General features: G+C 36.8%; 2 protein-coding genes across 4 annotated transcripts in view; one reads left to right on the forward strand and one right to left on the reverse strand.

Moving 5' to 3' along the window:
* Positions 1–22716, forward strand: part of LOC111141353 (GRB10 interacting GYF protein 2) — a 149138-nt gene that overhangs the window by 60519 nt on the left and 65903 nt on the right. For all 3 annotated transcript variants that reach the window (XM_022493850.1, XM_022493835.1, XM_022493842.1), the window contains exons 7-8: positions 398–509; positions 1362–1402. In XM_022493850.1, coding sequence (XP_022349558.1) covers positions 398–509; positions 1362–1402 — 153 coding nt within the window. The remainder of the gene's footprint in view (positions 1–397; positions 510–1361; positions 1403–22716) is intronic.
* On the reverse strand, positions 7424–16527 carry LOC111141371 (potassium voltage-gated channel subfamily J member 13). Its single transcript, XM_022493864.1, has 3 exons — positions 16405–16527; positions 10002–10477; positions 7424–8211 (listed from the first exon to the last, which is right to left on the reverse strand). Exons 2-3 carry the CDS (start codon positions 10459–10461, stop codon positions 7589–7591), a joined length of 1083 nt encoding a protein of 360 aa, XP_022349572.1. The 5' UTR covers positions 10462–10477; positions 16405–16527; the 3' UTR covers positions 7424–7588.

A 22716-nucleotide genomic window follows, 5' to 3' on the forward strand; every position in this document is an offset into this window, starting at 1 on the left:
TACTTTTATCTGCTCTCTTTGCAAGCTCTCTAAATCTTTCAGTTTTGTTGAAAACAATCCAATAAATATCCAGTTTGTAGTAATCGTTTATTGATCTTTTTAGAATTTTACTGTTGAGCTTTTATGTTAAAGAACTGAATGTTGATACTGTTTCTTGTTCAGGCCTGGGACTGGGACTCTTATATCCTTTTCTAACTTGTTTCTTTCAACCTCCTGTGTTGTAGCCTCTTCTGTGCCATTATTGGTTTCTCAGGTAAAGATCCATCAGGCCTTGCTAAATGTTTAAATATAGACCTTCTCTTTGTGTAGAGACAGAACTTCAGAGATTAATCTTTGGTGTTGAATATGTTCCAAAGTTGACATCTGAGTATCATTTTTTCTGTTTTCTTATTTTCAGGCAGAGGCAGAGGTGAATGTGGTTTCTACCAAAGAAGCTTTGATGAAGTAGAGGGTGTGTTTGGTCGAGGAGGTGGCAGGGAAATGCATAGGTCACAGAGCTGGGAGGAAAGGTAACTAAAAGATCCAGATCTTGGTATAAAGGTTTCTTTGATGTAAAAAAACATGTTTTTCTGCTTTCTATAGAGGAGGTACTTCTGTGTATAGTTACACAGTTTCATTTAAAAAATGCTGTTAATTGAGTATCAAGCTGTATAAATGATCCTTATTTAAAGGAGGAAACATTCTAGGTAAATAGGTTCATGTGTTAGTGCCAGCATGGATATTTCATAGCTAATCAGATTTGCTCTTTGCTTAGCATTCAGTTGGAGGCATTGACAATTGACATTTTATTGTTCGTTGCTGTTAGTCAAAGCATCTTCTCTGTTCTTTATGACTTTATGTGATGTCTATTGGATGAGGGAGGGCAGTTGCACAAAGTTATGTATACAAAGATGTCTACTGTGATGATGTTTATAATGTAGTTAGAAACAAGCCAGACAGCTTAATATCAGTGTGGTTTTAAATAATGGTACATCCACACAGTGGAATATTTATGTAATCATTAAAATTAGGATGATTTTGAAAATATTTAATGATATAGGAAAATATATTTTTAAAGCAGTATATAAAACTATGTATAGCGTGTATCTAAAATAAATCATGTATCTAAAAAAAATCTCTATAAAAAGAACAATTCTGGGTCAATAGAAGCTAGCTTTTGGTAAGTGAGATAGTGGATATTTCTGTTTTCATCTTTGTGCTCTTCTGTATTTTCCAAATGTTAGTCAGTAACCATGCATTTGTTCTATAATTTGGAAAAGAAAGCAATGCTATTGGACCAAGATAGGGCAGTGGGTGTCATAGATGGGAAATCTATATATTACTCTCAAGTCTTGTTTGAAAACTTATTTTATCTTTTCTAGAGGTGACAGACGTTTTGAAAAACCAGGACGAAAAGATGTAGGTAAGGCTTGCTTACTGTTTTGAAGTATTTTTATCTGGATTTCATTGATAATAGTTGGTAACAAGGCTCAAGGATACATTCATTGAAAATTGACTCCGTTACCTGCACCTCTCCAGTAGATGGGGTTGTAGCATCACTTGCATTTGTACTTCCATGGTTATTTAAGGGCTCTTCTGTATGAAACCAGGGGTGATGAACATAACCATTAGGATTTACTTGGTTTAACTTTTTAAGTTTGTGTGTTCTTTGTGAGGCATATATTCTTTATTAAGACTATCTTGTGAACTGAAATTCAGTCTTTTAACTCCTTTTTTCCAATGTAGATACATCTCACGGGGTGAGAAGAGAGAAGGAAAATGCTAGAATGCTTGTTTTTGTATCAGAGAGCATTGAATATTCTTACTTTAGTTTTTTTTTTTTTTTATTTTTAAGATTATACTTATTTGTCAGAGAGAGATAGAGAGAGAGCACCAAGTAGGGGGAACAGTAGGCAAAGGGAGAACCAGGCTCCCTGCTGAGCAAGGAGTCCAATGTGGGATGTGATCCCAAGACCCTGGGATCATGACCTGAGCCGAAGGCAGAAGCTCAACTGACTGAGCCACCTAGGTAGGCATCCCAGTTACTTTCGTTTTTTATTCATCTGATTTTTTTTTTTTTATGTATAATCTTTTTGTCTTTTTTTCTTGTTTTGAGATGAGAGCAGTCAAAATAAATTATAGTTAAGGTAGCCACTGACTTAAAAGATGCATAGTAAGAGAACATGATTTCAGTGATTGTGGTTTATGTTAAAGAATTAAAGAATCTAAAGGTTAAGATGGGCTTTCTGACTGATTAAAGGTACTACCTTCCAAACTGCCAGTAGGTGTTAATGTCTGAGAGGAAAAAAAATGCTGATTCACAGTAATGTTGGAGTTATAAAAACCACATGCAAGTTCCAAATTCCCAGAAGTACCAGAAAAGTTCTCTAGAGCATGATTACATCTGACAAGTATAAACATTTCTCAAAAATGTGTTAAGTATGTAAATATCACAGAGTGATTTGTGAATTTTTTTAACACTAGTAATTAAAACAGTCAAATTTACATCACTGTTTTCATATAAAATTCATTTTAGCATATCGGTAGTTTAAATTCCTCATTAACCTGGCGTCGGGAATGGTCAGTTGTATTTATATTGAGTGTAGCACGAAATTTAGAAGTCTGGGTAGATAACTTACTGTTCGTTGAATGGCTTTACTTGTATTGTAGATTATTGGATAAATATTATTTTGGGACGGTTTTTAGGACTTCTGCTCCCATCCATGTCTGATACAGTACTTTTGCCAGTGAATAGGAGAGATAATGAGGGGTTGTTTAAAGAATATAGGGTTTCAGGTCAGAAGATCACCAGTAATCTAAGTTCTCAGATATTCAGTAGTCTCATAATAAATGGAGGTAAGAATGCCTTACAGAATTTTTAGGATTAAGTAAGAGTGTATGGACTCCTCTTTATTTGTTCAACAGTTACTGAATTCCTATTCCTGTGATAGGCCTTGTGCTAGGTGCTATATAAATATTCCTTTTCTTTAGATGACAGTGTTGGTGTGTGATCAGATTTTCAAATCATTCGGTATTTAGAGGGTTAGCTGTAGAGTGGCACAAGTAGCACTTGAGATCAGAATTAAGATGGAACAAGAGATCAGGTCTAATCAAATGGAAGTTTAGGGGCGCCTGGGTGGCTCAGTGGGTTAAAGCCTCTGCCTTCGGCTCGGGTCATGGTCCCAGGGTCCTGGGATGGAGCACCGCATTGGGCTCTCTGCTCAGCGCTGAGCCTGCTTCCCTTCCTCTCTCTCTGCCTGCCTCTCTGTGTACTTGTAACCTCCGTCTGTCAAATAAATAAATAAAATGTTAAAAAAAAAACCACAAAACAGATGGAAGTTTAACAGCAGAAAATGGCAAGCAGTTCTTGCATAAACTCTAGAAATGAAGATATGGAGTAATGGTGTCATAGCATCCTGCTGGCGAAAGGCACAGCCTTCTCAGCTGACTCTGGGCTTAGTGTTAAACCAGCAGCAGGATGGTGCCGAGCGCAGCATTTACTAGGACTGAAGTGTCCTCATGAGGCAGGCGCTAGGGACGCCTGCTGTCTTTTATGTTGACACAGGACAGCTTAAGTATTGTGTGCAGTACTGGGGCCACACCTGGAAGGGATCCATATGTTGGAGTAGGATGTTTGGCACATTTGACCTCCTGTGATGGGGGATGCATGAAGGAAGGGGGGGCTGTTTATACAGCAGACAAGACTATGGGCAGGATGGGGTGAGGAGGAGGGTTTTTAGGGCTACTCTCTGCAAATATTTACTTAACAATCATAAAAGAGGAATTAAACTTGATCTGTATGAATATAAAGGGCAGGTTTAAGGAGGCAGAAACTTGACACAATCTTAAGGTCTGATAGAGTTGTCTGAAAATGAATTGCCTGGGAAAGCAGTGTTTTCCCTGTTAAGACAATAGCTTGATTTTAACTGTTTGACACATTGTCATACTTTGGTGGTTTGGATAGAGTGTAAAGTTCCTTTTTCATCGTTATTTTAACTATATTTATTCAGTCTGGTTATTTCCCCAACCACTCTATTAAAAATACAGGTTTTTTTCCTTTCCCTCTGTAGGTGTATCTTTTAAAAGATGAGTTCCATAAAGCCAAGTTGATGTGAAGTGGTTAAGAATATAAAGAAAGTTTTTCATACTAAAATATCAGGGCGAGTTTCACAGACATATATTCAAATAAATCATAGTGGATTTTATTGAATGTTTTTTGACAAGATGCTCACTTCAAGTTGTATTAACTGTGCTGATAATTCTGAGACTTTATTTTTATTTTTATTTTATTATTTTATTTTATATATAATATAATAATATATTATATTATTATTTTATTTTATTATATGGAAAATATTTATAGATTAAAGAAATCTCATAATTGTATTGTGCACTCTTCAAGAATGGCAGTACTAAAGTAATTTGTTGGGACAGGGTGATATATTGGTCAGTTGTGAGATGTGCTATGACATCAAATTAAGATAATTTAAGTATTAAATGTCCCAGAATACTAAACTTTCCAGAATGACTTGTTGGTTTTAAAATTAGAGATGATTCATATCATATATTTGCTTTTTATTTGGAGAGAAATGGGTGTGTTTACAGACATCTGGGCAAGAATCCTGCATATTTTCTGTGAACACAGTAAGGGAGAATGTGGAGGTGGAGAAGGCCTATAACCTTGGAATTATAATTGCTATTCAGTAGGAATTGATTGCTGGGGAGGGAGACATCAGTTCCGGTGATAATCTTGTAGTATGATTCTGTGAGGATGAAATTGGAAGATCATTAAGAAATAAAAATTGATCTAGTTGATACCAGTAGGTTCAGCCCAATGTGATACCAATTAGTGCATTTTGGTGTGAAATTCTTTAAAGTAGACACAGCAGCTTTTTTGGTTATAAGGCTACTGTTAGCAGTAGGTATTATAGGCTTATACGTGCATAGATCTAGGCCTTATGATTTTTAGTAATTACTTGTCTAGTTTGTTGGGATTGTCATGCTATCTATATTGGTTTCCTGAAGCACCCTTTTTTTTTTTTTTAAGATTTTATTTATTTATTTGACAGAGAGAGAGAAATCCCAAGTAGGTAGAGAGGCAGGCAGAGAGAGAGAGAGAGAGAAGGAAGCAGGCTCCCTGCTGAGCAGAGAGCCCGATGCGGGACTCTATCCCAGGACCATGAGATCATGACCTGAGCTGAAGTCAGAGGCTTAACCCACTAAGCCACCCAGGCGCCCTCCTAAAGCACTTGTAAAGTTAATTCCAACGTTGTCTTCCTAGTCATGTGTCCAAGATAGCGTCACTGGGCTCCGAGGTTAGGGAGCTAGAGAACCAGGAGTTAGAGCTGCTGTTCCCACCTCCCAGTACTTACCCCTCTTTGTGTTTGCACTCCCTTCTCCTGAAAGGATAGTGATATCTTAGCAGAAAACTTAATCCTTAACGTAGAAACTGTGATTCTCTGAAGTAAGTGAAAGAATCATGAACAGTGCTTTCAAAAGCTTTCAACTACCTAGACAGAAGTTTTTTATTGCATTTCTTATTTGTCTACTTGTGAAAAACATTTATTAAGTAGCATTAGTATATCAACAGAGTTGTTTTGGGTGTGTGTAGAGAAGTCACATCTAATTTTCAGGTGCAGAGCTTATATATACATAGTGTACTTTGGGAGTTCTGTGACTTGGATGGGGAACATGCTGGGTCTGTGGGGAGACTTTTCCTGGATCTTCTCACTTCCTTCTGTTACTTTGAGCAGCTTCACTTAAGTAGTGGAGTTGTGATCTGCGTAAGTGATGTACAGCTCTTAGGAAAAAACATACCATGTAAATCTTTGATACTACTTTATTTTTACAGGTTAGATGAATCTGATTCCTTTATTATAGAAATAAGAATTCCTGCTGTCTGTATGTGTTAACGACAGTTCTGGGTTGGAAAAAAGTTCTATTGGTCTGACTAGTGTTTAAGAATGCCTAAAGTTTCTAAACAGCAAAAGTTTACAATTACTAAGTTTCTGTGTCCTTGATTTTTTTTTTTTTTTTTTTTTTTTTGCTGTTACTGCTCTTAGAGCACTCCAGAGTACTTTATTTTCTTTTCCTTTTCATCAAAGAGTAGAAAAATGTGACTTGCTGCTCTGTCCTACTCTTCACAACTGATTGCCTTTACTAGGCTTGTGTTTATTTCATGGGATGATTCCTGGCTAGATCGTTATTAATGGGGAGGGTTAAATCTTTCACTTTTCCTACTAAAGCTGAATAAGGGGAATTCAGAAAAGAAGAGCAGCCATGAATCTACTTGAATTCTGATAGGGTAAGCTTTTTTGGTTTTTGTTTACTTTGAGGACAGTCTTTTTTTTTTTTTTTTTTAATCAAAATTAAAAGTATGCAGAGAATGGTTATAAATTAAACTGGAGGTAAGGGGAAGTGTTCATCTAACTACATGTAAAATAAAAATTGAAGCAGAGAGAGCATAATTTTCATGGAGTATTAGACTTGGTAAGAAATAATAGAGTTTATCTATTCCAACCTCCTACTGGTGAATAAACACTCATTTTGTGTTTGTAGAAAAAACTATTTGAAGTTGGAAACAGGAATTTGGGTTTGAAAATACTTTGTTGCCCAATTTTTTTGATTTATCTATCGGAGATGTTTTTCCTATTTGATATGTAACTAAACCTTTATAACTACAAAAACTTAAATATATTTGCATTTATGAGTTACTTAGGGTGTCATGTTTTTTTATACCATTGTATAGATCATAGGTAAGAAGGGAATGTTTTTACTTAGGTCAGAAGCCATTCAAATGAATTATTGATTATAATTTTTAAATCACTATTTGATTTTTATGCAGGGTGGCTTTACAGTAGATAGAATTTTGCATCTCTTTACAAAAATACCACCTTATTGGTTTCATTCAGGCTGGATCTGTTACTTGATCTGATCAGTTTTTACCACAAATACATGAACATGTGCATGTGTTTGAGTATCATGCTGAAATGCTTTTAGAGCTATGTATAAATCTATACTTTGCTGGGTTTTTGTGTGTAAATTTTTGTCCTTAGATGTCAAAAAATTAAGGGGGTAATACTTACTCCAGTTTTGTAGTATGAAGAACCAGAGGAATGATCTTGTTGTCTTGAAAAAATAACAGTTTTAGAAGGATGTTCATTAAATATTGTGAAATCATCATTCTACCCAGGGAGCTAGGTTTAAGACTAGACTGCTGCTTCAACTTGCAGATGAAAATGAGAGATTTGTGGTTGATTTTAGAGTTTGGCTGTGTTAAACTTAATTGTCCTGTTTTACCTTCATTAGTGGTATCATACCACTTTATTATAAATCCACCAATATTTCTGTATAAATATCTGTCATGTTGAGATGCATCGATTTCAGCAGATAACCATAGATACAAACTTGTAAGGTAGAATGTTATATTTCCAGAATGTGTATTGTTAGCTCAGCCATTTTTATGGGCACAGGCTTGATTACCATGATGTAATCGGAGAGATGTAATCAGCATTGAAAAAAGAGAAAACATGAGATATGAAGGAAAAGTAGCTGCATAACTGGCTGTGTATATTTAATACATTAAAAAATAAGGTGTAATGGAGACATCTTATTCTGTCAGTCCTGTTTCCGAGATCTGAAAATTGTCCATGCTTTGTCCGTTGATACGGATGTCCAGGTCAGTCCTGTTTGGGCTCTTGGAGACTAGAGGAGTTGGAAGTTCAGGAACAGTCTTGTCAAAATTCTCCATCTTGATTTGATATTCACCTTTGGAACCCCGGGTCAACAGAGAGGCAAAACAGTGATGTAACATGATCTCGGAGGGTAGGTAGGACGTCCTCCTTTGGCATATTTCTCCCGTGCCTTCCTGCATTGCTGAGAGGAACACAACTAATTCGAAGTGGGGAGGACTTTCATGCTGGAGCAGAGTAGCCAGAGGACTTGATGGTATAATGGAGTGATAGTAGGTTAGTGGAAAGATAAAGAATGGACATTCCTCAGAACTGATGCCATCAAGATGGAAGTCCACACTGGTCTGGTTGAGTTCACCGTTTTCTCTTTCCTGATAGAGTACAGCTGAGACCCGGACACTGGTCAGAGGGCTAGGTCGAGTGTTGGCCACTTGGAAAATTAGATTAGGTTTGCCATCTATGTGAGCTACTACTGCTAAGTCTGTAAAGCGAATTGAGAAAGCTCGATTTTTTGGCCGGGCAATCTTCGCCACAAAGGCACCTAAATTAGAAATCATTGAATTTTTTTAGAACGAACACTTAAAATATGAATACCTTTTCTGAATGAGAAGGATGTATCAAATAGTTATACATTTTTTGATGCCATGCCTTCCAAGTGAGTCAAGAATTGATGAACACATTAATTTGGGTAGTCTCATTTGCCTGAAGAATTTTTCACAGTGTACATACATTCTTATTTAAAAGCTGTGATTTCAGAAGGATTAAGCAGAATTCATTTTGTTACATAGAAGTGTAACTTGTCTTTTCATTTCTTAAAAAGTGTAAGAATGGTCATTTATTACATTTCTGCCCCCACTTAAAAAAAAGTAACAAAATAAATGAAATTCATTTGTAATGAGATTGTTTCAAATTGAAGTAAAAATTAGATTCAGAATAGGATAATTTTGGGGTAGGGAGGGGACCAGTAGAATGAGTGATACATTTTGAGCAGTTTTTTAACTTTGAAACTTAAATAACCTTCCCTCCCCTTTTTATTTTAGAAGGCTCTGGCTCTGTGGTGATTTCAGTATACTTTTCAAAGTGCATCTTCTGTGTGCCCCCAAGCTGTGGGTCAGGATTTCTTAACTACTTTAGTGCCTCAGATCTTATTGGCAGGCTGGAAAGATCTGTGGACCTCCTCTCAGAATTATGCTTTAAATGCATAAACATAAAATACATACGAAGGTAGCAAAATATACTGAAATTGAGTTGAACATTTAAAAACTTAGAGTACTATATGTGCTTTTTTAATGCATTAAACAATAAAATATAGTGGCGGGTTTAATAGTGTACTTTTGAAGTACTGTAGTGGGATAGGAAAATATCTGTGATTTCTATTTGTATCAAAGTTACCAGTATTGCTAATACTATTGTTTTTTGTTATCTGTTTGTAATAGAAGGACATGATGATTTTCAGTTAGGGGCTAGTGACAAAAGATTCAAGTTTTTCCTAATTTCATGGATCCCCTTTTATCTAATGACTGACCTAGTTTAAGAATTCCTGTAGGGAAGTTAAGTGATTTGTTACAGATTATAGAGCCGGTTGGCAGCACACTGTACTTCATTCCAGATCGCTCATCTGGCCCTTTACTTAACTTTTTCAGAATATTACTGTGCAGTGTGTTAAAGCCAGGTCTTCTTTTTTATTTGTTTTTTGATGTTTAAACTGTATATATATCACTTACAAAAGTGACACTAGCCCTACTTTAATTAGAGGAAAGTCTAATGTGTTATCAGGGTTTATAAATAAGATTTCATAATCTTTGTAACCATATTTCCAGTAAGGATGTGTATACTTACTTGATCTCTAAATATAATGCTGACTATTGTGCTCTGGGATCACTGATGAAGAGTAAATGTTGAACAGATAAACTCAGAGGAGGATATTCTAACCCAGTAAAGGAAAAAAAAAATCAACATTTCTCTGTTAGGTAAAATGATTGTCAAAATATGCATTTAACATATTTATCCACTTATTTGACGAAGTATTTAGCTTCTCTGAAAAATGCCTTTTAGACCTCTTGTTAATATTTTTTGGTGTAAGATGTTGCTGCAAGTTAGTGTCATAATGGTCCTTTTTTTTCTTAAGGAGTTCCAACAGGTAAAATTTAAGTGTAGAGTCAGGTTTCTTATAATGTCACCTCATTTGGCCCTAGACTTTTCTTTTTCAATCTTTGACATTACCTGCTAATAATGCAAATTAAATTATTCTACAACACGGTTGCTTATAACTGACGATCCCCTCCCCAAACCACTTGTAATTTTTTTTTTTTAAAGAACAAAAACAATTACCTGTGATAAAAGCCTCTAGCATGAGGCCTAGGAGCATTTGTATGGCAAGTAAGGCGATTGCACTTGGACAGTCACCACTGGGGAACATGGTACCATAACCAATTGTGAGTTGTGTCTCCAGGGAAAAGGAGAATGCAGCTGTGAAACTGGTGATGTACTTCACACAGATAGTGTGGTTTTCAGGTGGGGCATCATGATCTAGTTCCAGATCACCATTCATCTCAGCTAGAACATACCAGAGCACTGCAAAGACAAGCCAATGAACAACAAAAGAAGCAGAAAAGACCAACATCATCCAGCGCCAGCGCATGTCCATTAGGATTCCCCAAGCATCTCGCAGATATGCAAGACCTCTTTGAGCACCATCCATTTGAAGTGTGCTATGGCCGTCCTTGGTGACCATCCTCCGGTAGCTCTGAGTTAGAAGAGGAGCAATAACTTTGCAATTACTGCCATCCATTTCAGGCTGTAATTTTCTGAAACCAAGAATAAATTAGTAAGCTCTTAACTGTTTTACAGTTAATACTAATAAATTCTGAGACCTCATTCACTTTCTGCTCTTTTTGGAATGCTTCCCTGGCTACTGGGCAGACTTTCCCAGTCTGACAGCTCTCTCTCTTTTCACGGAAGGGGGCATTTATTGACTAAGCCATTCAGTTGCTACCTAATCATGGCTTGCCTTAGGCTGTCTGTTATTGTTTCCTTGAATGACTGTTAAAATATTGTTTGGCATTTTAATATTTCCAAGTATATTTCAAAATCACTGAAGGTTGGTGTTATGGTTTGTGTCTCTTTGACATCCTTGTCTCTTTCTTGCGCAATTCCAGACATAAAGTATTTATTGGTTTGACTAAACATATTTGTGTAAATAACAATTTTTCATAATTAATAATTATGGATAATTCATGACTAAAAGAAATAAGTTAAACATATGTGCTCCTCTGTGTAAATAACTAGAAATCATTTGAAAATGTAGTGTTAAACTGCCTGCAGATGTTTTGAAGCTGAACTCTGCCCTAGGACAGGACTAAACTTTTAGAGATCCATAGTTCTAATGTATGCTTTTTAATTAGCCTATTCAAAGTTTTATGAATAGGCTTTGTTTTTGTCACTTTGCAGCCATTTTCATGGATTCTTTCCGTGTCTAATGGATTGCCATCCTCTGAATATTCTAGATTCTGATTAGATTGTGGGGTGAGGAGAAAATTATTTTCTTGGAAATATCCGAGATTCTAGGTGGAGATTCCTGGGTAATACTAGGTTGGTTTTTTGTTTTGTTTTGTTTTAAGATTTTATTTATTTATTTGAGAGAGAGCACAAGCTGGGACAGATTGGGGAGAAAGCAAGCAGACTCCCTGCTGAGCAGGGAGTCTGATGTGGGGCTTGATCCCAGGAGCCTGGGATCATGACTTAAGTGGAAGGCAGATGCTTCACCAATTTAGCCACCCAGATGTCCCAATAACACTAATTTTGAGAGTAAGTAAGCCAGGAAAAAAAAGCTTCAAGTTTAATGAACTAAAATAACCATTAAGGCACCAAATGGCAATTTTTAAACATTTTTAAAGATTTTATATATTCATTGGAGAGAGCAAGAGAGAGAGAGCACGTGCGTGCGTGCGCACACAAGAAGTGGGGAGGGGTAGAGGGAGAAACAAGCTCCCTGAGCCTGATCTGTGGCTTGATTCCAGGACTCTGGGATCATGACTTGAACCACCCAGGCATCCCCCAGATGGCAAGTTTGTTTGTTTGTTTAAGATTTTATTTATTTATTTGAGAAAGAGAGGGAGAGTGAGAAGAGAGCATGAGAGGGAAGAAGGTCAGAGGGAGAAGCAGACTCCCCATGGAGCTGGGAGCTCCATACGGGACTTGATCCTGGGACTCCAGGATCAAAACCCAGAGCTGAAGGCAGTCGCTTAACCAGCTGAGCCAACCAGGTGCCCCCAAATGGCAATTTTTTTTTTTTTTTTTAAAGATTTAGTTCATTTATTTGACAGATCACAAGTAGGCAGAGAGGTAGGCTGAGAGAGAGGGAGAAGCAGGCTCCCTGCTGAGCAGAGAGCCCGATGTGGGGCTCAATCCCAGGACCTTGAGATCATGACCTGAGCCAAAGGCAGAGGCTTAACCCACTGAGGCACCCAGGCACCCCCCCCCCGCCATGGCAATTTTAAAAAGATAATTAATGTAATTAGTTTTTAGCTGTAAACAGTTAAACTATAAAACAGTAGGTATGCTTTTCTCTGTGTGTTGAGAAGAAGTCTAAGGTATGCTTTCTGTGTGTTGATTCTTGCTTATATCAAAGCTGTCTTAAGACTTTTATGTGGAGCCTCACAGGAACAGAATGGGAGATGCAGCTATGCTTTCCCTTTCTTTTTGCCACAGGACAGTGCTAGGAATTTACATTTGACTCTGCCTAGCTGCTTCCCTCAAAAGTAGATGCTCTGGAGAGTATTGTGTATTCTCTTCCTTACCTTTTGCATGACAATGGCACTTAAAGGCTTTTGGAGCAGCTTGCTGCTTGGGCTTGCTCGGTCCTTCCCATTCTAGAGACTTTGGGGCTGTTGGCCTTCTTGTGATACTGGTTTTGGATATTGGCCAGCTGGGTATATACTTTCCCTCCTCCCCTGAGGCTAATTTAACACGTATTGTGATATTAGAGACATTCTCTTGTATTTCCTTCAGATTGTATTACTCATGGAACACTGGGATAATGGTTAAAATTTATTTAGAGTAACCATAGAGATAACCATTTTATTTTCATATTATAAAGATTTTTTTTTTTTTTAATTTATTTGACAGAGAGAGATCACAAGCAGTCAGAGAGGCAGGCAGAGAGAGAGGAGGAAGCAGGCTCCCTGCTGAGCAGAGAGCCCGATGCGGGGCTCGATCCCAGGACCCTGAGACCACGACCTGAGCCGAAGGCAGTGGCTTAACCCACTGAGCCACCCAGGCGCCCCTTATTTTCATATTATAAAGTTAAAGTCATTAATGCTTTATAATTCATTATTCTAACGAGTGGTCATTATCTTTTGTGTATTTTTTTTCTCAGCACAGCTATTTAATGACTCATTTTGTTAGATTCTTAAGTGTTTTAGGAGACCTTATCTGTTGTTTTGAAAGTAAACAACAGCAATAATAAAATTTTCATAGGCACTGTGCTAGGTACCTTCTATATTGCATTATCTCTAATTCTTTGGTATCTCAGCAAGATAGATTTTTTTTTTTTTAATATTTATTGAGAGAGGAGGAGAGTGGGGGGAGGGATAAAGGGAGATGGAGAGAGAATCCTCAAGCATACCCCACCCTCTCCCCTGCCATGGTTTTAGAGCCCCACACCAGAGGTGAATCTCAGTAGAGAGATCTCATCCTAAGATCATGACCTGAGCCAAAATCAAGATTCAGAAATCTAACTGACTGAGCTACCCAGGTGCCCCAACAAGATAGACATTATTGTCCCGTTTTCTAGATGATGTCACCAAGGATTAGAAACATACACTAGGCAGATGGGGGCCTTAGATTATTTGTATTATTATCCACATCTGGCTAACTTTACAGGTTAATTTTCTTACTACAAGAAGCTATTTAGAAAGTTTGGTGAAAAAATCTTTCCCAAGATGACTGGCATTGTATTCATAGGATAGTCTTTGACAGCCATGTTTTTAGCACTGCTAGTAGTTGTTCTTCTGGTCCCCATAACTATCTCAGGTATCTGTCTTAAATCATTGTTAACCCCATACATGATTCTTAATGACAGTTATGATTAAAAATATTAGCCAGTATGTATTACTTATTATGTGGCAGGAATTATACCAATTACTTGTGTTAACTCATGTGAAGCCCATAGGCAATGCCTGGTGCAAAGTAACCTTTCAGTCTTGGTTGCTTTATTATTATTAATGTTCCTTAACTTTTGAAGTAGTAAGCTGTTTTAATTCCCATTTTACAGATAAAGAAACTGAAGCATAGTGAGTTTCCTAGGATCCCAAAGGTAGTAAGTGTTAATGAATTCCATACCAAGTCCAGAGTTCAGAGTCAGTAATGTATTGCTTCAAAAATAGACATTTTGATCCTGGTTAGCCTTTGTGAATAATACTACATTCCATTTGACTAGTTAATTGTTTAAGAGTCATTACAGAATATTTGGTCTTTAGGAGTGTTTAGGTTTAGACCTGTGATTTGTAGATAAGAAATGTATTTTCAGTTAAAGAAGACATAAAATTTGAAGATCGGCACAACTACAATTATTACATAGTCTAATCTTTTGGATATTATAAACCAGTACAAATTAAAGCAAAATGTGGAGAGGAGACTTCTTACAAAGCATTTCCAAATTTGTATTTTGCCAGGTGAGAAAGTAATTTTTAGAACGTATCCTACTAATTTTATAAAAGAAAATGCATTTTGACACTTGAAGAAGATGTAATAAGGAAATAATAAGGAACGATAATAGTCTGCGTTCAAAAGATTGTAAACCACTGCACTGTCCTTTATGGTTTTTTTTTCCTTCTTTTGAGGTGAAATTGGTATGTAACATTATATCAGTTTCACCTTTGTTGTTTGTTGCTTCCTGCCTGTGTGAAAATGCCCATCATTTACCTTGTACCCTAGTGCTTACTGCAATTAGGGAACCACTGTCCTGGTGAATGCTACTAATTGCTGATTGTTTCACGGTAGTTTTTTGTGGGAAGGAAAGCTCCGTGACTCTTGATTTTCAACCTACTTTATTAAGTTCTAAAACTCATTACTCAGGGAGATAGCCTTTCTGTGTATATTATAGCTAACAAAAGTATTATCATTTGGGCTTTTTGAGGATTATTACTTGTTACCTACAGCTTTGTAACAGTCACTCTAGGCTTCAACAATTTCTTTTTTTCTCTTGCAGCTAACTAAATACATGGAAAAGCCTGTGAACAGGAATGTCAAGGCTAATATCAAAACAGTGAAGCAATCTCCTTTTTATGTATATGCCAATCTTGTTTAGGTTGTGTGGTGGGGTGGAGTAGTTGAGAGAATAAGATTTTGATCTCCACTTAATGGATTACCCTGAATAAGTCCATCTTTGCATTCATGTAAGCGGTATGGGTTAGTAAATGAACATCACGTGGGGAATCTAGCTGACCCTGCTCTGGTTCTGTTGGTTCCACAGCCATGTCAGCTGGGCAAGCCACCCAATCTCCTTGGCCAGCCTTCTTATATTAAAAAAAGAGACGAAAGGGAATTAAATAACATGTTCTCTTAAAACTCTGTGAGTTTTAAAATTTATTTCCATTTCCCTCAACTGACAGAGGTCTTTTAGATGATTTTTTTTCTTTTTTCTCCTATGTCGTTTTACATCTGCTTGTATGGTATTTAAAAATTACATTGTTGCCTGATACATGTAGATTTTCTCTCCAAGTAATTTTCATATCTTTATAGGTGTACAAATACCCGTTGAATGTGTTTTTGGTTTGTATTTATATGGTTCTCACAAACTGATCCCAGTAGAAAATAAAATTGAAGCTTGGGAAGGTTTGTTTGTATCTCTGTGTGTGGGCTGTAAAGTATTTGCTCATTTACAGACTTTGGTGGAAAAAAATAATACTTTATAAAAATGATATTTTGGCTGCTTCAGAGGCTGTGAAAATTAGGATTCATTTTACTCATTTGGTTTGTAGCACTTAAAATTGCATATTTTCTATTGCCATGTTGTAAGGTGGTATTGTAGTTCATATTAAACAGTTAAGATAATAGGCTAAAATACAAATGTTAAATGATCACAGTATTACTATGTATTTGCTTATAACTGGTGTAAAAACTGATTGTATAGAGTCTTAGAATCATCTCTCTTACCATCTATAATTGGGGCAAACAGTGTGAGTTCTAACTCTCTTATATAAGCTCAGAGATTCTTTTCTATTTTAATTTCTTTTAGCACTACTAATTTCGGTAGTAGTTCTGGCTTTAAAAAGACATTTAAAATTAAGTATTCATCACTTTTCATGGCTTAAAAATATTTTTTTGGGGGGGCTCATTTGTTCTTGTACACTCATGTTGGTTTTTTTAATCCCTTCCAAAAGAAAGATATCTATATATATATTTAAAAGCCAAGGAAAGGGGATAAAAACAAAAAAGCCACTGAATTTTTTCTAGGGCCTTTCCTTTCTACCGATTTCCATATTATAATGTGGAATTAGTATTCATTTAATAAAACAGGAAAATTTCTAGTAATGCTCTCAAATGGGCTATTATTCCATTTTCAAAATTTAAGGAAAAAGCATAAAGTATCTTAATGTATGACTCTAGAGGTAATATCTTTGTTTTAAAAATCTATTGGCGATGTCTGGCTCTGTCCCTATTTGCCACTCAATTTCTTTCTCTGTTCCCCTTAAGGAAAGAAATAAGAATGAATATTATTTCATGTACTCACCAGTTCTTTTGCTGGGTCAGCCTGTGTTTGCACAGGTAGGTCTTGAGGAAACTTGCAGAGTCTGTCTTTTTGATAAGGTAACTTTAATCTACAAGTCTAGCTTGTAGGTTCTCTTCTTGGACTGGGTTTACAGTTCACATTCCTCTGTTTATAATGTCGTGGGGGCTAGTTTCAGCTGAAGCTGATGTGATTGGTCACTTAGTCTGCAGGGGGGCCAATTAGCTCTGATCATGTGGAAAAGAATGCTGGTTTGTTAGAAGTCTTTCTTTACTCAACACAAACCTTAACAATTCTGGAGAAAGCCTCCAGAACTGACTTGGAGAAGGGGTGCATTTTTTCCCTCTAATCAGGACCGGTCTTTAGTAAGTTTGCATAATCTTACTTAAGAGTTTATTTGAAAGTTCAAAGGGATAAAATTCCCTGCAAGATTTCCTTTCAGCCGTCTTTCCTTATATAGCATGTTGAAGTGTGAGATACTGCCTTTACTATTCTTTTTTACATTTTTTTCTCCATTTCTTTGGGGAAGATTTCCTTGGGTGAGGACTTCTAGGCATGAATTAATTAATTGATTTTATTAGTTTTCTTTTCATATTTCACCTCACTAGAATGACTGCCACTAATTCTAGAACTGGTAATATATGTAATTTAGTTACCTGAATTTTGGGGAGGAGGGGCAAGGAGGCAGGCTTTTTTTTTTTTTTTTTAAAGGCTATGTGCAGAGATCTCAAGAATAAAAATTGTTTGTGCCTTGCACTTATCTTTGAAAAACACACATATATGAATAATTTTCTTAAGGCATGCTTTAGTAACATTTAGGGGATGATTTCCTGAGAAGCATATGTTTATGTGCAGTAAGATGAAGTGTTCAGGGTACAGAAAATTTAACTTAACGTCTAAATAGTGTTTAGCTAGAAAACGTCTGTGATCCATCTTGTAGCAACCTTGAAATGAGCTGTGGGATGGCTTTGTGTAATGCCTTTACTGAGCAGTACTTTGCTCCACCTCCGTTAGTTGCTGATTTTAAAACTTTGATCAAATGTCACATGTAAGAGGATCTGAGAAACAAAGGCTGTGACTGTTCAAAGTAAAATCATGGAAGAAGGCCTGCTGGGAAAATTATTAATGTAGACCAATATAATGCTACTTAGAAGGTGAAATCCGCCTTTGTAGAGTCCTTCCCCTCCCCCACAATTAAGAAAAATATTAATTCCTTCTTTGTTTTATGAATGCCAAACATCTTAGTACAAGTTCAGACATAACATTGGAAACTTTGACCTTCAGAACTAGAGAAGGTAAAAGCATAAAATATGGACTTGTGATGTGATGCTTATTGCCTACACACACTGGTAGGGAATTACACTTTATATCAGTTGACAGTTGATGGATTGCGGGGGTAAAAAAGCCAGAGCAAATACAGTGTGACACCGCCTTTAAGAAAGTATGGGAGTGTATTTGCCATGTGTCCTGCATCACCATTATAATTAGCCAAGATGGTGAAGGATTTTACCAAACTTAGAAGCCTCTTTCCATAATATACTCTGTTTCAGAATATGTTAAGGGAAGAATGATTTGGCAAAATGATTGTCAAGAAAGAAATGTCTTAAGGGAAGAAGGGTTCTGGTTTCTCGATTTCTACAATTTGAAAGTCTTGCTATGGTCTATAGACTGGTTCCTAGTTGCTAATTATATGGATATTGTAGACTGGTTTTAGAGTGTCCACTCAGGAGCATAGTACTCCCATTTTAATAGCCTGAGCAGTTCAGTTTCTTTCTGGTTGAAACCTCAACCAGGTTAGTTGAGATGGAACTGATATTGGCATAGATGGTATGTAAACTTCACCTTAAAATACATGGGCCCTTCTATCTAAACAGAGTTACTGATTTCAGTTGGAGATGGCTCTAAAACATTTCTTCTGTGAATGAACATAAATACTAGGTATCTGTTCTCTGATTTATTTTTTATTAAAAATTTTGATTAAGCAAGGTGCCAAGACTAGATACATTATTCTTTATTAAATTCAAATCTCTGTCCCTAAAGGTGTTTGATTTTCTCTCTGGCTAAAGTAATCTAGTATATAGTCCGTAACTATACCAACTTGTACTTGAGAATAACAAATGCTGTAGCTGGAGTGTAGTGTCCTGCTGTGGGCATGAATAATCTCCCAACTTTGCAACTTTAGCCCTGTCTCCTCTGCTCTTTCTTACATGGTGTACTTTGCTTTCTTTAGAAGGTGCCTAGTCCCTTTCCGGTTCTGCATCAAGCCCATCTGTTGATCATCTTCTTCCCCAGAGATCTGAGGCAGTGCCTGGGTGTATACCATCAGATGACTGTACATGAGGCTTGTAGGGTATGGGGTATATTCAAAGCACAAGAGGTATTTTTTCAAGGAGATTTTGATACGCTGCAGCCCCTCCAGTGTGTCTCCCAGCCAGGAACTGTTGTGTTTTCGGGAACAATGTTAATGAGTGGAGCAGTTTCTAACCTCTTAGGAATTAGGATGGGAAAAAAGTTACAAATCACTGGATATAAGATTTAAACTTCTCCTTCCTAGCCATGGTGAGTTTTGTTTACAATCGATTATAGGGAAAGAAAGTAAATATCAACACCTGGATGGGATTTCCTTTCACTACTTTCTCTGGTGTTAGAAAATATTTTTAGTGTTGATCAGAGACTATATATCTGAATAGAGAAATACAAAGTTTCTTCCTAGAAAAATTTGCACATAAACAAGCTTCAAAGTCTGTCCCATAATTCCACTTTTGCTTTTGGAGTTTGGGCACTTGTAAGTTCCAAGTCTCACAGCTGTAGATTTTATTGGCTGAGTGCCTCTTTGCTCCATCTGAAGTTTTCCATAAACACCGTTTTTGGCTGTGAGTCAAACATGCACACAGGTGCCCTTTTACTGCTCTTTCTCCTTAGGAAGTCTATTCAATTAGACCAGACTAAAACCAGTATTACATTTTAATTTTATTTTATTTTTAGAAGAATCCTATTCATACTTAATACATTAAGTCAGAAACAACCAAGTATTTACTGCCATTGGGAAAATGTTTATGTATGTTGTACATTTGCATTTCAGCACCTTTTATACATTTTCAGTTACTGTTGATATAAGAACATAACATGTATTATATAGATATAGTTTGATTATAAAACGGTCATGTTTGCTACATTGAAAAGAAGAAAATACATTTTAAATTTGTGTATCTTTATACTTTGAAGGTTATAGATACCTTTAGGACTCTACAAAAACCTTAGACCCTGTTCCCTGATAAAAGAAAACATGCCAGCGTAATATGTGCTTCTAGTTCAAGGATTCATTAGATTCATTACCCCTGAGTTCATTTATGGACTGTAGGTTAGGAATATTTGGGTCAGGCATTACATTTGTAAATTGTTCAATTACATTTACTTTCAGTCTTGTTTACAAGTTATTCTGTTAAGAATTTAAGAAGAAGTAAACTAAAATACTTGGTTACTCAACTTTATTATCGTGCTAGTATTATGGAAGGAGGAGGACTTTGGTTTGAAATGCTGAGAAGGGCCTTTTGGGTGTTCCTCATGGGCCACTGTGGAATTCTGGAGTTTGTAGACATGAGAGGAACTTTAGGTAGCATCCTCTAATAGCCTGGGAATGACTTCTGGTATTTAGCTTTTATTTTAAATTATATCGGTAATACACAAATGTATGTATTTTTTTTTTAAACAAATCATATAGATCTAATTCTTTCTGACATTTTCACTCCCCACTCAGATCTACAGAGATACAAATATACTGTAATCGTTTAGGTAGTAAAAGATGTACTTTGATGTTTTAGAGCAGTTCTTGCATGCAGTATAAATTTTAGTTATATTAGTAGTAGTTGGAAATGTTTATTTTATTAGATGGTGCTTGAAGTCATTTTTCCCCTCAAAATAATTCTAGAATAAAATTTTTATAGTGAAGTAAAATTTTTTCAGAGGTATATATTTTGACATAATTTTATTTATTTGGGAGAGAACACACAAGCAGGGGGAAAGGGGAGAGGGAGACTCAGACTTTCCACTGAGGAGGGAGCCTGATTCGGGTCTCAATCCCAGGACCCTGAGATCATGATCTGAACTGAAGACAAACTCTTAACTGACTGAGCCACCCAAGTGCCCCTTGACATGATTTCTGTTGGGATATTAATACCTTTAGTCCCATCTTCCCCTTATAGAGATGTTGGTAGTCTTTGTCTGTAAGCTGTGCCATGTGTAGTATGTCTGTTGCCATTTTAGAGTTTGTTAGACTTTGATCCCAGAGCTGCTTCTTTCTCCATTAGTTTTTCTGGAATTTTTTGCTCTTCCAGTGGGTTAAATTTGTGAGTAAACCCAGGATTAGGAGTTTAATACGTATTTTTTTTTTTTTTTTGTAAAGATTTTATTTATTTGACAGACACAGCGAGAGAGGGAACGCAAGCAGGGGCTGTGGGAGAGGGAGAAGCAGACTCCCCACTGAGCAGGGAGCTCCATGTGGGGCTCCATCCCAGGACCCTGGGATCATGACCCAATCTGAAGGCAGATGCATAATGACTGAGCCACCCAGGTGCTCTGAACACCCATGTTCTATTTCTGATTTGGTCTCTACTCAACTGTGTGATCTTGGGAAACTCCCTCTACAGGTATCCCTTTCCTTACAGGAACAATAGAGATGATAATGTTGAACTTAATTTTTGTGGTTAAAATGATGATTAGATGAGATAAATGGATGCATTTGTTTACATGTTTGTCTCCGAGCTATGGACCTGGAGGGTAGATGCTGTGTCTAAGTCTCCTTTATTTTTAATCCTTCATCTTTAATTGTGTTTGTCTATAGAGGAAGCACTCATGTTAATGTTTCCTAGAGGTCTGAGTAAAACAGGTAAAAATGGTAAAGTTAGTACTGTTTTTATGGGAAAATATTTGGTAGTGCTTACTGAAGTTGAATGTACCTTATTTTACTCCTGGCAATTTCACTTCTAGGCATAGACCAACAGAAATACAACCTTTTACTAAATTTCATATCCAGGAACGCTCATAGCAGCACAATTCATACAGCAGAGAACTAGAAACAAACTAAATCAGCAACAGAATAATATATTGTGATCTGTCCATACAGTGAGATCCCGTTAGCAGTGTAAAAGAACAAGCTGTGGTTCTCTGTAGCATTGTGGATGAGTCTCCCATATTGTTTAGTGAAAGAAGCCAGACATAAAGAATTATTTCATTTGCATAAAAGGTTAAAAAAAGCAGACAGAACTAATCTTCAGAGATGAAAGTCAGAAATAGTGCTTACTTTGGGAAGGGTTGACTGGAAGGACATCAAGAATTTTGAGCGCTCTTGATATATTTTTTTAATTTTTATTTCTGTTAATTTTTTATTTTTTAAGTAGGCTCCATGCCGAGTGTGGAGCCCAGTGCAGGGTTTGAACCCACAGCCCTGAGATTAAGACCTGAGCTGAAATCAAGAGTTGGAAGTTTAATCAACTGAGCCACCCAGGCGCCCTAGATATTTTCTTTTTTAAAAATATTGGTTATGTGAATATATTTGCTTTATGGAAACTCTTGGAATTGTACATTTGTGATTTATGTACTTTTTGGCAAGAATGTTATACTGCAGGAAAAGGTTTTCATAAAGGGAATGGGGGAAGGAGTTGAGTGAAGTCCACTTAAAAGTTCTTGAATTATTTTCGTCCTTTTCTTGTGAAAATGAGTGAGAGGCGCCTAGGTGGCTCACTCGGGTGGGCGTCTGCCTACACCTCCGGTCGTGGTCTCAGGGGCCTGGGATCAAACCCCACATTGGGCTCTGTGCTCAGCTGGGAGTCTGCTTCTCCCTCTCCCTCTCCCTCTGTGCTCTCTCTCAAATAAACAAATAAAATCTTAAAAAAAAGAGAGGAAAAGAAAATGACACTGACCCCCTGAGGTGGAACTCCACATACCTTGCACTTCTATATGGGATGTTTGGCATGTTAGAATTTGTTATTCTGGCTTTTCTTGGTTTACTGGAGAAGTTGTCATTTCAATCTTCTTCTTTTTTTTTTTTTTTTTAAAGATTTTTATTTGACAGAGACACAGCGAGAAACAGAGAGAGAGAGAGAACACAAGCAGGGGGAGTGGGAGAGGGAGAAGCAGGCTTCCTGCTGAGCAGGGAGCCTGATGTGTGGCCCGAAGCAGGGGTGGATCCCGGGGCACTAGGATCATGACCTGAGCCAAAGGCAGATGCTTAATGCCTGGAGAACCCTGTTACCTTAATATTTCTATTATAGTTATTAATTATGTAATATGTGACATATCAAAAACTATATTGCAGTT

The sequence above is a fragment of the Enhydra lutris genome, unplaced genomic scaffold (assembly GCF_002288905.1).
Source record: "Enhydra lutris kenyoni isolate GAN:26980312 unplaced genomic scaffold, ASM228890v2 scaffoldscaffold1, whole genome shotgun sequence".
Lineage (NCBI taxonomy): Eukaryota > Metazoa > Chordata > Mammalia > Carnivora > Mustelidae > Enhydra > Enhydra lutris.

What these genes read in the sequence shown, in the direction of transcription:
- LOC111141371 (XM_022493864.1), bottom strand. Translation starts at nt 10,461, where the DNA reads ATGGATGGCAGTAATTGCAAAGTTATTGCTCCTCTTCTAACTCAGAGC. An exon ending in GCTAGAGGCTTTTATCACAG is followed by an intron (nt 8,212 to 10,001) that starts GTAATTGTTTTT and finishes TTTCTAATTTAG; the next exon opens with GTGCCTTTGTGGCGAAGATT.